General features: G+C 44.7%; 1 protein-coding gene across 5 annotated transcripts in view; it reads left to right on the top strand.

Annotated features, from left to right (window-relative positions):
• Nucleotides 1-18,179, top strand: part of patj (PATJ crumbs cell polarity complex component) — a 110,542-nt gene that overhangs the window by 66,905 nt on the left and 25,458 nt on the right. For all 5 annotated transcript variants that reach the window (XM_073476109.1, XM_073476111.1, XM_073476110.1 and 2 more), the window contains 2 exons: nt 11,325-11,521; nt 13,457-13,548. In XM_073476109.1, coding sequence (XP_073332210.1) covers nt 11,325-11,521; nt 13,457-13,548 — 289 coding nt within the window. The remainder of the gene's footprint in view (nt 1-11,324; nt 11,522-13,456; nt 13,549-18,179) is intronic.

Genomic DNA, 18,179 nt, shown 5'->3' with positions numbered 1-18,179 from the left:
TACCAAGAATTTCCTGTCATCTTTAACAATACGTTGTTTTTAATGCTTGAACTTTAATAGAGAAATCAAAATAATGAATAATGAATAATTGGTTAATGGTGCAGTTTCCTCATTCAGCATCAGAGCTGAGTCAGGTATTAAAGCAAATGTTGATTAATCAGGAACATGAATACGAGGGTTGGTCATTACTGATGCATCAGATCAGAATCTGTACAGGTGATTATTTAACTGTAGTACACCTGTAGTAAACATGCTCCACCTGGTGGTACGCAAGAGCCTCGCTGGAACATGCCCAAAGACCATAAACTGTCATTTAATTACATTTTATTACAGACAAACGTTGAATATACAAAAGTAGTTGTCGTCACGTGACGTGACCTAAACGTCCATGAAAGTGAGGTGACGGCTGATGTGAAGCAGCTAGCTAACGGGCGCAGTGACATTCAGACTCCTCCGTCGCTGATTGAAAAAGCAGCTGAGCTGAGTTCAGTCGAGCCGCCGGCTCCAGAAATAAAGTAAAAAGGAGGCGGCTCCCTCGTTGTTGTTGTTGCTATTTGCAGTTGGTGGAAATTTGGTTTGATATGTTATGTAGGTACACGGTCTGAAAAGTTTAGGACCAGCTGTTATACAACATCATTTATGTCATATAAATGTATTTATATTTGCAAGTAGCCAACATCCATAAACAGCAAGCGACTTGTGTAACTCCAAGCACGTGTAAAACCTAACATCCGTACAGGGTTAGTAGTTTACAGCTGTTAAAAAAAGATAATTCAAAAATAATGTTTTTTAATGCACTGGTATCGGAGCAGTACTCAGTATCAGCAGAAACACAAAGTTCAGGCGTAAGAATCTGTATCAGGAAGGAAAAAATGGTATCAGAGCTCTAATCAATACATCACATGTTAAATATATCAGACTATCAGCTGTGGGTGTTAGCGGAGGTAAAAACATACTTAATAGACAAAACAGGAAATAGACACAAGTTGTATCGTCATCAGACTCACTCAGTGTTTTATGTGCTGCAGTCCTGTATGTGTTTCCTAACGGGTGCTTCACAGCCTCGGTCCAATCCAGACAATCATTTTCACAGCAGGTACTTTACACGGCAGACATGTTGGCTCGTAATAACAAAACAAATTCATTAACGACAGCTCAGTCCCATCAAGTGTGCCGGTGAAATGTGCCAGTGAGGCGGCAGGAACGATGACAGGACTCTGGAAGCACCTCACCTGAATGTGATGCAGTCAGTTTTAATGCCGTCGGTCACACCTGTGATGTTCCTGCTTGGATCAGACAACATGATGACAGTCTGTGTGTTCCTGCTGAGGAGATGATTGGCTGGACGGGACCGATGTCAGGTGGTGAAACACAAACAGGACTGCAGCAACAACACGCTAACGCTTTATTTAAGAGGTCCGCTCAGTTCATGGTGAGGTGAAAATTATCAAGTAACACATTTTAAATTTCTAAAAAAATTTCTCAGAAAATTACCACAACATGATATTTTAATTTCCAACTAGCTTCTGTCTAACTAACTCAATAACTGAAGGACGTTTTTAACCATTTTGGATTTGTTTTCCTAAATCAATTTATTTGTATTTATTTTATTTATTACAACAATACAACTTTATAATCAAGAATCAAGTTGGTTAATTCCCTTGTTAAGGTTTTGTTTAATTTCCTTTCCAGCACAAGGAAAGAAAAAGAAAATGTATCTGCTCTTTTAAAAGAATTAATCCATTGGAGTGGTGGCAATAATAAAGTGCTGCTGAGCAATGCAGTCGAGGTTTTTATTGCACTAGGAAAACTTAAACCTATAGCTCTTTGTCCTCGGGAGCCTGCGTCTCTGACCGGATGAGAGAAGAGCCGGCCAAGATTCGACTTTTGTCTGTGGTAAAAATGTGCCAAAGAAGCTGCTGCGTGCCAGTTATTGTGCTGTTAATGTAGTGAAGAAAGTATCAGATTTACTACCTGCTTGTTGGAGAACAGCAGAATGTTGTTATTAAGATATTGAGGTCATTTTAACACATTTTGAGGTAATTTTAAAGAAATCTCAAACATGTTGTTGGCAGTCATGACGGTTCTGGACCTGTAGAATGAAGTAATCCTTTGAACACTCAGTCATCCGTCATGTTACTGGACACATTTCATCCTCCAGGCCCGTTACATGAAGTTTTGTGATCCGACGGCTCCATCAGCAGGACGACATCGTTTGTCTTCCAGAACTGTTACAAAACATTAATCTGCTTCGTGATGTTACAACACTAAGGTTTGTTCAGGGACAGAACAGACTTGGTTGAACTGTCGTGTTCATGATTAAAAGAAATGTTGACTTGTGGTTAAAAAAACAAAAACATCAATCTCCTGTTTTAAAGTCCGATCCTCCTCGACCTCCTGCTGTGTCTCTCTAACGTCACCTGACTTCCTCCTTTGCTCCCCTACAGCAGCTAGAGGGCGCCGTCACTGACCAAGTTTCCTCTAAACCACAATATTTCCAGCCTATCAGTCGTTTCTGTCCCTAAACCCGGCAGAACTTTAACCTCAGTGTTGTCACATCAGTTTTATTTTTCAGCAAACAACATGTCTGTGGTTTTGCAAACCACAGACATGATGCCGCTTACGTTTCTTCAGGTTCACCACTTGGTTCAGGTTAGAAAATGTCTTAATACCTGGTTCTGTTGAAACGCAGTCTTGAACAGTGGTCTCTGGCTTAACAACCTTCTCATCACCACCATCCCCTCCACCTCCTGACATGACAGTCAGCTCATATACATGTAATGTGAACATGAAATGGCACGTAGATACTTGAACGTATCTGTAGTTCACAGAAACATAAAGTGTTGACAGTTTTCTGGCTGGATTCTCAGGAACAGACAGTTCAGATCAGAAAACACTGCTGATCAGGAGGCTTGTCGGTCCTTTAATATACCAGTTGGCACTCGATGGTGACCGTGAAGCCAGTAACTGATAGTTACGCTGGTACTAAACCAGCACTGATGCTGGTGATACTGGAGCTGCTTCTGCTTCTGTTTCTGTGCTGCCTTCAGTCTGTTGTTACTAACTGGACCAGAGCAGGCAGTACTAGATTAATGCCACCTCCTCTGGGAGAGTGTGTGTGTGTGTGTGTGTGTGTGTGTGTGTGTGTGTGTGTGTGTGTGTGTGTGTGTGCGTGTGCAGCAGCAGCAGCAGCAGGCTAAGCTACTGTTGCATTGCAGTGACCTCCACAAGCTGCTGCAGCAGTGCTCCAAACAGTGACGGAGGCGAGCGCAGTCTGCTCAGCTCTCTGTTCACTCTGCTTCCACTTCCACTTGTTTCTTCAGAGGAAAAATAATTGAACACACCAGAATCTGATGTTTCCTGATGATGATGATGTTAGACGCACAGACTGAACTCTGTCAGTTTCACATCCAGCACTCGGAGGAGAAAAGGTTTATTGAAGCCTTTGTTTATTTAATCTGATGCAGTGAAGGCTTTTAATAAATCCACTCTGCTCTGCTGCAGAGACGCTTCAGGACATTTGTCCAAATCGTGGCTGTTTCCTGAAATATCTGGATGTTATATTGTTCTGTTTATGCACAGATTAATGGATTGATGAGATGACAGACACATACACACACACACACACACACACACACACACACACACACACACACACACACACACACACACCCTGCAGTCATTTAAAGTCAAACACACACAGAGTGTCAGGAGCAGCTGAGTGGACGGTCTCTTAATCTCTGCTCTTGTTTTATTTCCAGCAGCTTTTCCACCTGAGTTCAGGCTTCAGTCCACACACGCACGCACACACGCGCACACACACACACACACACACACACACACACACACACACACAGGTAGCCCTTGTTTCGGTCCTATTTCATCCTCCAGGGCACATTTACTTTTACCACCAGCTAAGTTGCGTTGCAGCACAAACACACTCTCAGACTCTGTGTGTGTGTGTGTGTGTGTGTGTGTGTGCGTGTGTGTGTGTGTGTGCGTGTGTGTTGAATCAGAAGCAGCATCTATCTGTCTTTCTGTTTCCTCGCTGCTGTTCAGCCTCAGTTTGTCTTTTCTGTCCACAGTCCCGACTGAAACACAGTGAAGCTGAATCTGTGACATCGACTCTTAAGATTTGTTTCTGGCATCTTTTTTAATTAGACGCTTGATACTAAACACACTGAAAGGAAACGAGGAGATATTGAAAGCTATGACGTAATAAGGATCCCCGGGGACTTGTGGTTATGTTATGTAACGGCCTCAAATTATGTTTTTGAAGACGTGGAGGTCGTCTTAGTTTCGAGGATTAGACAGTTCTGTGTTCACAAGATCAGATAGTCATCATTAGCTTTAGCTGTGGATTGGCGCTTTATAACTAGAATGAATTAAAATAAACCAGATGGTGGCGCTAGATGAAAAGTCAGATCACCAAAGTTATTACATTTCACCCGGAGGGGAATATGAACCACATTTCATCCCGACCCATCACAGAGTTGTTGACGTGTTTCAGTCTGAACCACAGCGACGGATCGACTCACATCATCCTCATCCTCATCCTCATCATCATCATCATCATCCTCAGAGACGAAGCTGCTCGTGTGGCCCAAAATAAAATCGTCCTCTGATTTTCAGTGGATCACAAACAGAAATGTTTCACTGCTGTTGACCTCCAACAGACCGAGCAGCTCCTGTTCTGTGTGTGTGTGTGTGTGTGTGTGTGTGTGTGTGTGTGTGTGTGTGTGTGTGTGTGTGTGTGTGTGTGTGTGTGTGTGTGTGTGTGTGTGTGTGTGTGTGTGTGTGTGTGTGTGTGTGTGAGATAAGTGAATCTAATAGACATGTCTCACCTTGCTCTCACCTTGTTCCTCTGTGCAGAGACAGAACATGGCGTGGGAAAACACCTGGTGCACCTGTAGAGTGGAGGTTTCTCGTGCCGTGTGACTCTGTGCCTTTCCTTCAGCGTGTTTTAAAGGTTCTTTTCATGTAAAAGGTCTCGAAAATTAAAAAGTCCACACAACGGGGAGCTCCTCTCTCCTACAGAAAACACTGCCCCTGAACGCCTCATCAGTAGTCCCGCCCTTAATTCTGTGACTTTGTGACATCACACTACGTTAAACATTAGCATCATTTATGCCCAGTGGCTAGTTTGGCACGTGAGAATTAATTTTGCTGCTGCTCCGATGTTGTTAGCGGTGCTAGCTCAGGTGTGTGTGAGCTGACCAATCAGAGCAGACTGTGGTGTTCAGGAGGGCGGGCCTTAAAGAGACGGAGCCGCAGCCCGGACAGAAAGAGGAAACGTGTTTCACTGAGGATTAAAGAACGTAAACCTCAAAATCATTAACCTGAAAATGAGCAGAATGTCTCCTTTACGTTCATTTTTATTCCATCAGACGAGACAGCTTTCTCAAGTCACTTGTGAGGATATTCACAAGTGATCAATCACCATGATCAACGTGCCGATCGACTCACGATCAAGTGTTTTTTATTTCAGGCTGTAATAAAATCTTTGCTGTCCCTCGTGTAAATTGTCCAGATGGATGTTTTGTCTTCTGCTGCAAACAGATACAAATGAAGTAAACTGAAGCTGAAGCATTGACATATAAGTAACCTCATTAATTTAACCCTGAACCACAATGTTCTCCTGAACCCAACCAGGCTGAGACTGGTCCAGCGCTCCTGATGCTGGGTTCTGTGTTGTTGTTTCTGGACTCACTGCTAATCAACTTACTCGGTTGTTTAGTGACGAGGACGTGTTTGTGTGCGCTGGGAAAAAATGATTGTGTTGGTGACGCGTTTCTAACGTCGTGCCAGACTGTAAGTCTTCATACTTAACATTTAATACACACACACACACACACACACACACACACACACACACACACACACACACACACACACACACACACACACAGCTGTGTGTGTGTGTGTGTGTGTGTGTGTGTGTGTGTGTGTGTGTGTGTGTGTGTGTGTGTTTGTTTGAGAGAGAGAGCGCGTGTGCACGTGGGCCCTGATTTACTGTGACAAGTAACCTTGCTTGGAGCACGTAAACACGCACGCAGACACACACACTAAAACACACACATGGATTCAAATATCAGGGCTGAGGGCATTTGGTAGTGGTTTGTGTAGTGTGTGTGTGTGTGTGTGTGTGTGTGTGTGTGTGTGTGTGTGTGTGTGTGTGTGTGTGTGTGTGTGTGTGTGTGTGTGTGTGTGTGTGCGCTCTCTTACCTATGTTTCCTGATGTAAACACTGACCTTGTTGGACCACAGTGGGTCCTGACGCAGCGCAGCGTCACACTGACGGAGGTACGTGACTGGTGTGGAGCAGCTCACACTCTTCTCTCATCAGGTCCATTATTATTAGACGCTGGCAGCAGCAGAGTGTGTTTTCATGTGTTTTTAATAGATTTTGGACAACAATGGAGTTCTGCAGGGGAATAAAACCTCTGTCAGCCCGCGGCTGCAGGAAATAATACATTCACTCTATTATTATTTTAGTCTGAGGCTCTTCAGAGGATTTGTTAATAATGAAGAAGATAGAAATGAAGCCAGCCTCGTCCGTCACAGTCGGACATCAACAACATCAATCACTGAATGACAGACGTGTCTTCATCTGACACCTCCATCATCATCATCGTCGTCAGAATCACAGCTGCAGCCAGATGTTGTTTCCTCTCTGTCCTTCATCCACCTTGTCTCAGCTGTCCTCCACCTGACACACACACACACACACACACACACACACACACACACACACACACACACACACACAGAGTTATCTCACTAAAACAATTAATAGCCCATTAGGCCGAGAACATAAATGCACACACACACACGAACGTCTCCTCTCTGTCCTGATAAAACAGTTAAGCTGTGTGTGTGTGTGTGTGTGTGTGTGTGTGTGTGTGTGTGTGTGTGTGTGTGTGTGTGTGTGTGTGTGTGTGTGTGTGTGTGTGTGTGTGTGTGTGTGTGACCTTCCTCACTTCAACAGGAAACAGAACAGAGATGTCAGATCTCCATCGTTTAGCTGGAGCTGGTTTGAAGGAGGGATTTGTAGTAGAGATGTGGGATGTGGATTTGTTTCAGCCGATACGATGAGCGATAATTCCCTGACTGTCGTGGCCGATACCGATCAAATAACCAACAACAGAAACCAACGGTTTTATATTTTAAAAATGAATAAGTAAGTAAATAAGAGGCTCAGATGTAGAGAACAAAGATGGTTTATTTCATAATCCACAGCTGTGATCAGACTTTTTTCCTCGTGTCGTGTCGTGTCGTGTCGTGTCGTGTCGTGACGACGTGTGTGTCTCTTGTCTACGTTGCGTGGCTCTACGCAGCTGCAGCAGTTCAGTGTTATGTTGTTCATCAGCTATAATTTCTTTATCTCCCGGTAACCGATAATGTAAATGTTGTGTCAATGTATCGTGCATCTGTAATTTATACAGAAATGTCCAGAATTTTAGTTTAAATCATATTTTGAAAAGTGAAGAAACAAAGTGTTGACGTTCTGTCACTGTCTACTGAAGTTAGCATGCTAACCAGCTAGCCTCCTGACAGCACTGTGTAGCTCAGGGGTGATCGTCTGTTCGCTCCGTGGTTTCAGCTGGAGATGTAAAAGCAGCCAGTTACTCTAAATTAAATTCAACATTACAAACACAAACAGTTTCTACTCAGATTTCGACTCCTTGTTACATTTTTCTGCAGAAATTATCCACATTTTTGTTTGTTTAATGTGGCGAACTTCTCCAGAAAATGCAGTTAATCAGATGTTTTGACTTTTTGAGGGCAGATTTTAGCCTGAACACCAGCTGACCACAGACTCAGCGATCAGTTTCTTCTCTTTTCAACTTTCCTCTTCAGACTGTTATTTTTCCGTCTGAGCTGAACGGAGACGTCGTCTCTTGTTTCCTGCTGAGGTTGATATCTTTCATTCTTCACCTCGTGAATCTCATCGATCGAGTCGGTGGAGGTTTTCTTCCTGTGCTCCTTCCTAAATGAGTCCTGCCCTCAGCTCAGTCTCTCAGCCTCAAATTAAAGTGTGTGCATCACGTCTCTGCTGTCAGTCCGTCAGGTCCAATCACGCTGAAGCTTCAGACTGAAGTCACGTCTGACTCTTCATCTAACGAGACGAGACGACTGAGTCACACAAACGACAGTCACTTAACTGAAATCACTTTTTGAAACACTTCATTTGTCATTTCTTTGTAATTTGTTAATTTAAGCTTATTTTTTTATAAACTCATTTATAAACACTTTTTGCTTGCATGCTTTATTTTTTATCTGAAATTTGGGTTTCTCTTTTGTAACTTGGGTGAATTTTCAGGCTCATATTAAGAAGCTGTGATGAAGAAAAATGGTAGGAACCAAACTAAATGTGTAAACCTGCAGATTAAAACATTTAAAACGTGCCTCCTGTGAACACAGAGTTCAGACGGACGAACAGAAAAGTGTAAGATCACAAAAATGTAATATTTAAGGACTTTTTGAAAGATTAACACGTCTTCATACTAACTGTAAATGATGCTTCGTGCTGCACTGAGAATCATCAGGATGCTCTTTGATCGATCACTTTAAGGAAGAAGAACGCTGAAGTGTTTTTGGGATTTGCTGCACTGCACTGATCAATACTTTCAATTTACTGTGGATCAGTTGATTATTACAAAGTCCTCACCATCTCTACAGAGCTGTGTGTGTGTGTGTGTGTGTGTGTGTGTGTGTGATCTCCTCCCTCTGTCTTCATTCTCCATCAGTCTCGCTCCATCGCCTCTACATTTGTCATCATTACCTCACATGACATCTCATCTCCTCCTCCTCGTCCTCTTCCTCCTCCCCTTCTCCTCCTCCTCCTCTTCCTCCTCCTCTTTCTCCTCCTCCTCCTCCTCGTCCTCTTTCTCCTCCTCCTCCTCCTCCCCTTCTCCTCCTCCTCCTCTTCCTCCTCCTCCTCCTCCTCGTCCTCTTTCTCCTCCTCCTCCTCCTCCTCCTCCTCCTCGTCCTCCTCCTCCTCCTCAGTTAATATAGAGCAGATGATAGTTAATAAAAGGTGTATGAACAGAGTTTCCTTCCTGTCCCTCACTGACTCAGTGACCAGTGAACGGGACCGTCAGTCTTCTCCTGGCAGCAGGTATCTTGTGTCTGCTTCAGTCGCAGCTGATGGACTCTGCTGAGTCGTTGAACGGTTCAGGCGACGCTGGTCGTTGTGATAACTGCTGTGACCTTTAAATCCTCGAGCAGAGCTGATGTCTGTGTTCACATCACAGCCGTCACTGACAAACCTTCATATCTTCACAGCTGCAGCCGTCCAGGAACAAAGAGACTCCGCCTCCTCTTTAGTTTGAGGAGAAGGTCACGAGTCATGTGACCTCTGTGACCTCTGTGATCTGTGATCTCTGTGATCTCTGTGACCTCTGTGATCTCTGTGATCACTGCTGAACTCTGTGAACTCTGTGATCTCTGTGATCTGTGATCTCTGTGATCTCTGTGATCACTGTGATCTCTGTGATCACTGCTGAACTCTGTGAACTCTGTGATCTCTGTGATCTGTGATCTCTGTGATCTCTGTGATCTCTGTGATCACTGTGATCTCTGTGATCACTGCTGAACTCTGTGAACTCTGTGAACTCTGTGATCTCTGTGATCTGTGATCTCTGTGATCTCTGTGATCACTGTGATCTCTGTGATCTCTGTGATCTCTGTGATCTCTGCTGAACTCTCAACTTTAGTTTTCCTAACGAGCTCCGTGTGTTTCTGTCCCTCCGTCAGACTCACCGTGCTGTTTAATGTCACCTTTACATTTCACTCACGTTTCTGTTTGTAGTTTATTTCACGGCCTGTTAGGCAACGTCCTGTCTGACACCAGCTTTAATGCTCCTCCCTCTCCTGCTCTCCTCCTGTTCTCCTTCTCACCTCCTCCTCTCTCTCCTCCTCTCACCTCCTCCTCTCCTCCTCTCACCTCCTCCTCTCACCTCCTCTCACCTCCTCCTCCTCTCCTCCTCTCCTCCTCTCTCCTCCTCTCTCTCCCCCTCTCCTCCTCTCTCCTCCTCTCACCTCCTCCTCTCTCCTCCCCTCTCTCCTCCTCCTCTCCTCCTCTCTAATGATGGTGTTTCACAGTGGGGTCTTCACATGATGAACAGATTGATGTGTCTGTCATCAGACAGCTCAAGATGTTCTGGTGATGTTCTCTCAGAACCCATCAGCTGTTGTCCCACATGATTTTACCTTCATGGACACGGCCGGTGTTTCACCTCCTCAGCTCTCCTCCTCTCTCCTCCTCTCTCTCCTCCTCCTCTCCTCATCTCCTCCTCTCTCCTCCTCCTCTCTCCTCCTCCACTCCTCCTCTCTCCTCCTCTCACCTCCTCCTCTCCTCTTGATGTGTCTGTCGTCAGACAGCTCGAGATGTTCTGGTGAAGTTCTCTCAGAACCCATCAGCTGTTGTCCCACATGATTTTACCTTCGTGGACACGGCCGGTGTTTTGGGAGCGTCTTTGATCACAGAGATCCGGCCGGTGTTTCACCTCCTCAGCTCTCCACACAGACTGTTCTCCTGCATGGAACCGAAGCCCGCTCAGAGGTGAACCATCAGTGAGGTTCTAGAAGAAAATCCAGTTCAGACTCTGAATCGAGGATGCTGATTGGCCACAATGTGGTGACCATCCGATACAAACCGGCCATGAGATCTCCTCTCTGGAGCTCGCTGCGACCGTGGACGTGTTTAAACGTCGTCTTTGATGTGACCTGATGTTTGTGAGCTGGAAGGCGTTGGAAAGGACTCATTTGCAATGGTTTATGGGATGTGTAGTCCTTCAGTCTTTGTGTACACAGACCTGTAGCTGTCAGCTGGTTCCAGGCTTAAACTCTTTTATTTAAGTATTTTCTGAAAAGTCAGTGGAATGAATGAATGAATGAATGAATGAATGAATAATCAGGAAATTCAGTTCCAGATCCAGAACAGGCAGCTGTGGCCGGTGTCTTCCCCGTCCAGTTTAGCGACAGTCACATCATGTTGCCACTGATGATCTCTAAACTCGAAATGAACCAGAAGTTTCTTCATCTCATCCTTCTGCTCCGTCATGTCTTTATTATTGTCACCTATAGAAGTGTAGTAAGTCATGATGTCACTTCCTGTCCAGTCTCTGTCCACCAGCGATCTCTCAGCATCTCTTTCGTCAGCCCTAATGAAAACTGAAGCGTGTTCCTGGACTTCAGCTCCTGTATCCTGAGACAGATCAGCTCCACAAATATATGGACATTAGAAATGTCTTCAGTCATGATTTGAGGGACTGAAGGAGTGACACTTGGACCTTGTTAACTCTGCTCCTCCTCCTGCAGAGCGTTGGTGTGAGCGTTATGGAGACCTTCGGGGGGAGCTGCTGTGCGTGGAGCTGGAGAAGGAGCGGCAGGGTTTGGGTCTCAGCCTGGCGGGAAACAGAGATCGTTCCCGCCTCAGCATCTTCGTGGTGGGACTCCATCCGGGAGGACCGGCTGCTCGGGACGGACGCATCCAGGTCGGAGACGAGCTGCTGGAGGTGAGACCAGCTGACATCATCACTGACACTGTTACATCATATCACGTGACCTCACATCAACATTACATCATATACTTACATTACGTTCAGACCTGGTGTCCTCTGTGAGACAAGATGTTTGAACTGATCCAACCATTGAACCAGTCACCACCACATCACCAGACTCCCTTAACAAATGTGTCAGTTTAGTGAGTTGTTGAGTTGGAGACACTTTATAAACTGTGTGAAACTCTGTCTCTGACTGATTCTGACTTATTTGTTCCTTCTTGTAAATTCAGCAAATGTTCTACATGAACTTCTTTCTGTCTTTGTGTAGAAACATGGTGGTCACCTGACAGGATGTATGTAATACCAGGTGTCAGTCATCAGGTCAACATGTTAACCTGCAGAACTGATGTCATTCACATCAGCTCAGCTGATGATTAGCTAATGTTTGGATGGTGAACATGGTAAAGATTACTCATGCTCAGCATTATTAGCATCGTGGATGTGGTTAGCGTTGAGCCCAGAGCGGCAGTGTGCAGCCTGTCAAAGACTGTCGACTGTTTAATAGAACATCATTATTATTCATCAATATTAGATCATCATTCATGATTTAGTACTGACGACAGCCCCTCAGGTGCTGAAGGTCGACGTTCACTTCCCCCTGAACTGTCTCCAACATGGAGCCTGAAAATCTGATGATTCACAAGTGTGTGTGTGTGTGTGTGTGTGTGTGTGTGTGTGTGTGTGTGTGTGTGTGTGTGTGTGTGTGTGTGTGTTTCAGCTTCACATCTCACTCACATTGTTTTTACATTATATTGCATCATAAAACAGCTGCAGATGAGACAACATCACATCATCTGCAAATATCAATAAACAGTAAGTGTGTGTGTGTGTGTGTGTGTGTGTGTGTGTGTGAGAGGGGGTTTCCAATTTCTCCACATAAATATTAAACAGACTGAGATCTCTGCTCGCCTCCTCCTCATTACAGCTGTGTCACACAGTCCATGAAAAATTGATGTTCAGCCGAGGAGCCTGGACAATTACAACACACACACTGACACACACACTGACGCGCACACACACACACACACACACACACACAGACACACACATACACACAGAATGATTTGATTTGTCCACATGTATGTTTGAACATCAGATTCATGTATAACATAATGAAACGTGTGTGTGTGTGTGTGTGTGTGTGTGTGTGTGTGTGCGTGTGCGTGTGTGTGTGTAGATGAGGTATTGATTTAACATGTGGAGGTGCTGGAAGCTTCTTAATTGTTAGTTTACGGCCTCACAGCTCAACGACCTTCAATTAATGTTTATCTGAATTAAACGTGTCTGAATGTGTGAGTTCTTCTTCTACTGCTTCTTCTTCTCACCGTCTGATTCTTCTTCATCCTCACTGTCGTCTTCTTCTTCATTTCCTTCTCTTTCTCCTCTTTCTCCTCCTCCTTCTTCTTCTTTGTCTCCTCCGCCCCCCCTCTCCTCCTCCAGCTTCTCCTCTTTCTCCTCCTCCTTCTTCTTCGCCTTCGCTCCTCCTCCTTGTTCTTCTCATTGTTCTCCTCCGTCTTGTTCATCTTCCTTTTTTTAATTAGTTTTTACTGTTAAACTAATTAAACTAACTCCTCCCACATTTTTTACTTGCTTGATAAATCTCCACGTTAAACAGAATTTTGACCATATTGAGTAACGTGTTTTAATATAAACAGCTACAACTGAACTGATCACTGATTCTTTCAGTCTTGTTTCCATCATCAATATGTTATTTCTTATTATGAGTCTATTAATTCAGTCTCGTGTTGTTAAAATCGTCTCAGTGTGACACCAGAACAGAAACGTTTCTCCTGTTGATGATATTTCACTCGTCAATAAGAATTTATCACTGTTTGTTTTATGGAAATAATTATAATATTTCTGCGTGTGTCTCTTCTTCTCTATCAGATTAACAACCAGATTCTTTATGGGCGGAGTCACCAGAATGCATCAGCCATCATTAAGAGCGCCGCCGCCAAGGTGAAACTCATCCTGCTCAGGTAGGACTGCAAGGCATGCTGGGAAACTTTTCATCTTCCTCAGATAGTAGTACGATGCCTTTAGTGCACACTCGGACTGAAGGTCGGGAAAGTTCGGTGTGTTTGAGCTCTTCGCCTGTTAGAGATGAGCTGAAACCAGAACAGCGTCCGTCAGGGTGATCTGTACATGTAAACACCTGTAACAGACAGAATACAGGTGGAATATTCCTTTAAGCACGTTGTGTAATAACAAAGCTTACACATGTTGGAGTTGGACTGAAGTGTGTGACGTATAATTATATGAGAGCGATTGTTGTGTCCCTGAAATGATCCTGACTGTTTGAGGATGGAGGATCCGCTCAGACCCGGCAGACGTGCTGATGTCACAGGAGGGTTTTTCTAAGCAGGTAGAGGCGGGCAGACGGGGAGCGATGTGTTCAGGGACCGCAGGACGTGAAGAGTTTCTCAAGCACAAACTCTCTTTTCAATTAAAATGCTGCCAAACCTCATCACCAAAATCCCTGAGCACCCGGAGCCGACCTGTGGAAGACGAGCTGAGGAGTTTTTTACCTTTATTGGGTCAGAAGCTTCTTTTCTTTGAATACAACACCGTTCACAGCCTGTCACACGCTGCTGATGGAGGGAAAAGTGCTCTCACATCACTGAAGACGTCTGATTCAGCCGGCAGAGACGCTCCACCACCAGCTGCGACTGGATTCCCTCTGTGACTGATTTGATCAGATGAAACCGTATTGATCCTCACGCTGAAATTGGGTCATCGCAGCGGCAGAGACTGAGGCGAGAATAGAACAAATCAGAGAAAACTGAAAACAATGAAACAGGTAAAATGTCACCTTCCAGAAAGAGAAGCTGCAGGTGTCCTGATGCTGCAGCAGCTGGAAGCTTCCAGAAGGAAACTGACACGGCTGCCGTCTGACGCTGGGAATAAACATCTGCAGCTGGACGGTAAGAAGTCCACACATCTGTAAAACCATGGATTTATTTTGGTGCATGCGCGGCCTGGATGATTTCCAGTTTTGGAAAGCAGAAGTAACAATAGTCCACTTCATGCTCTAATAAAGAGAAGCTCCAGTTTAAATATGGACTTGATGATTTTCCTGAAGATGAATGTTGACCTGAAAGATGAGTAAAGCCTGTCAGACGACTGGAGATTCACCAGCAACTTGTTGATTACTTCACTGCAAATGTAAGTTGAGCTGCAAACTTCTTCTGTTGCTCTTCAAGCGTAACGTCGCTCCTGTTATTCCTGCTTCAGTCTAACTGGGTGACTTTTTATAAAACTGTGTTTTAGGTGCTGGTTTGGTCACATTGTGAGCGTTTTCCCTCTGCAGCAGCTTCATCATGTCAGTAAAATATTAAATGAGAAAGAATGCAGTTTTAAAGCACTTCCACATTGGCTTCACTTTTCAGAGTCGTCTTTGGGAGAAAAACACATATTTTTTCTAGTTGAACCTCTGAGTTGACCAAACCAGACAGCGGATATTGATTTGACCTTGGACACAGGAACTAGGAGAGCTGAGGAGGATGCAGCGCTCCTGAAATGAGGCATTATTAAACCATCAATTTATAGAAAAGTCTGATGCAGAGAGAAAAGCTGTAGACGAGCGTGAGAATAACAACAGAAGTGTCCACAGGAGATAAAAACTAACTCTGATCATGAAGCTGAAAGTCAACCCGTCCATCACTGAGACAAACAGACTCCATGTTTCTACTCAAAGACAGAAAGAAGTTCATGTAGAACATTTGCTGAATTTACAAGAAGGAACAAATAAGTCAGAATCAGTCAGAGACAGAGTTTCACACAGTTTATAAAGTGTCTCCAACTCAACAACTCACTAAACTGACACATTTGTTAAGGGAGTCTGGGGACTTTCTCTACCTCTTCACCTCTGTGCTGTAGCTGACGTGGCTTTAGTCTCAAACATTGTTAATTATTGTTGATAACTATTAGATATAAGTTTACCTGACCTGTCAAATCGATACAATAAACATGAATGCTGCACCGTTTACTATGACGTCAGTATATAGACTCGACCCCTCAGCACCTCTGACTGTGACTGACTGAACTAGACTCCAGTGAGATGATCCAGTTGCTCCGCAGGCAGGCAGCTGTTCAACCAAGTAAAGTGATAATCAGTGAGTGTGATGTGTCTGTTAGCTTGTTTTGAAGCGTTTCCACCACCTAGTAGACACAGAATGATTTAGTGCAGCAGTGAAGGGGCTTAAGAGCCAATCGGTGGCATCGATTCTTCAGGGAAAATCCACCAGCATGAAGTGGAACAAGAGTCAGCTCGTGTCTCAGGCTGTAACTTGTCACCGAACCTTCACTGTACGATATGATTTGATGCAGTCAGACGTTTCCACCCTGAGAGCTTTTAGCTTCAGTCGGCTCTGACTCACAGGAAACAAAGCAGAGGCTCTCTGCTGCAGACGACAGTCATCCTGAAACTTCAAGGTCCAAATTAAAAGCTGCTGTCTGATGTGAAGACAGTCACAGGCAGCCGAGACAGAAGTGTGTGTTCAGTGTCAAACATCTCAGTTTAAGACGTGGCTGAATTTGGAGTCGATGAAAGCCGACAGGAGGAGACGTCCTTCACTCTCCGGAGACACGAGAGGAGCTGAGGACTGAGAGTCACTGCAGCAGGAGATTAAACTCTCCTCCTCCTCCTGCAGGGATTGATCTGCAGCTTTGAAGCCAGCAGGTGTGGTGTATGTTACTGAAGTCTCATTAAGACCAAAGCCTCACACGTCTGACAGAGACACTAAACCGGCCTGCCAGGATTTAAACTGCAGGCCGACCAGGACTCTGAATCACTCTGGATATCATTCTCCTCGCTATCTACACAGTTTACCAGTGTTTTCATTCACCGGAGCAACGTCTGCTGTTTTACCTGAAACAGCAAGTAACAAGAAAAACAAACGGAAGAAAAAAATGAAGATAAACGAGGGAAAAGACTTGAACATGTTCTGACTTTAATCAGCTCTGTGTGTGAAGCACAGATTGTTAAAGGAGCAGTTCACCTAGAAATGTAAACTCAAGTAGCTGGAGACTTGTTTTAAAACAGAAAAGAAAGAAGAAAATAAATGACTCACTATTAAAACCAACGACTGACCGTAGATCACTGTGATACTGAATAAACTTAAAATCATGATGTTTCTAAGGCAGGCTCTGCATGTGAGGAGCGTCTTTATTGAGGATTTCTAAGTGGATTTATGGAGTCATCATCTCCTCCTGATGATATAAAGTCAGGCTCAGTCATCACCTCCTCCTGATGATATAAAGTCAGGCTCAGTCATCATCTCCTCCTGATGATATAAAGTCAGGCTCAGCCATCATCTCCTCCTGATGATATAAAGTCAGGCTCAGTCATCATCTCCTCCTGATGATATAAAGTCAGGCTCAGTCATCGTCTCCTCCTGATGATATAAAGTCAGGCTCAGCCATCATCTCCCCCTGATGATATAAAGTCAGGCTCAGTCATCATCTCCTCCTGATGATATAAAGTCAGGCTCAGTCATCGTCTCCTCCTGATGATATAAAGTCAGGCTCAGCCATCATCTCCTCCTGATGATATAAAGTCAGGCTCAGCCATCATCTCCTCCTGATGATATAAAGTCAGGCTCAGCCATCATCTCCTTCTGATGATATAAAGTCAGGCTCAGTCATCATCTCCTCCTGATGATATAAAGTCAGGCTCAGCCATCATCTCCTCCTGATGATATAAAGTCAGGCTCAGTCATCATCTCCTCCTGATGATATAAAGTCAGGCTCAGCCATCATCTCCTCCTGATGATATAAAGTCAGGCTCAGTCATCATCTCCTCCTGATGATATAAAGTCAGGCTCAGTCATCATCTCCTCCTGATGATATAAAGTCAGGCTCAGCCATCATCTCCTCCTGATGATATAAAGTCAGGCTCAGTCATCATCTCCTCCTGATGATATAAAGTCAGGTGAAGTCTCGTAGTCCACAGAACATTTCTGGAGCTTCACAGTAAAACAGAGTTGCAGCGTTCTGCTGAACAGCTGAAGCAGCTGGAGATGATTCAAACATCAGATGTCTCCATGCAGCTCGTCTGCTGTGATCACAGAGATCAACCTGATCTGAGGAGATGTTATTTAACCCTCGATGTTCGGTCGAGCTCGTGTGCTAATGCTTTTAGCTCAGCAGCTACAGAGCAGATTTCAGCTTTGAACAGGAGAGAGGAGTCGGGTCCTGGAGTCTCACGGGGGTTTAAATGTCGTCCTGAATGATGAGTTAAATGACCGAGCAGCTCAGTGAAGACTCCTCCTGTAATGTTGATCCTGTCTGAATGAGGTTTGAGTCAGACTGACATGAATATTTAAAGCTGTAAAGCTTTTCTCTTAATTCAATAAGAGACCAACATGAGAGACAGTAAGAGACCTGAGCGTCAGGAGGCAGGAGGCAGGAGGCAGGAGGCAGGAGGCAAGAGGGAGGAGGCAGGAGGCAGGAGGCAGGAGGCAAGAGGGAGGAGGGAGGAGGGAGGAGGGAGGAGGCAGGAGGGAGGAGGCAGGAGGCAGGAGGCAGGAGGCAAGAGGGAGGAGGGAGGAGGGAGGAGGGAGGAGGCAGGAGGGAGGAGGCAGGAGGCAAGAGGCAAGAGGCAAGAGGC

Source organism: Pagrus major, chromosome 11 (assembly GCF_040436345.1).
Source record: "Pagrus major chromosome 11, Pma_NU_1.0".
Lineage (NCBI taxonomy): Eukaryota > Metazoa > Chordata > Actinopteri > Spariformes > Sparidae > Pagrus > Pagrus major.
The sequence above is the reverse complement of the archived record's forward strand: the minus strand, read 5'-3'. Positions and strand labels throughout refer to the sequence as shown.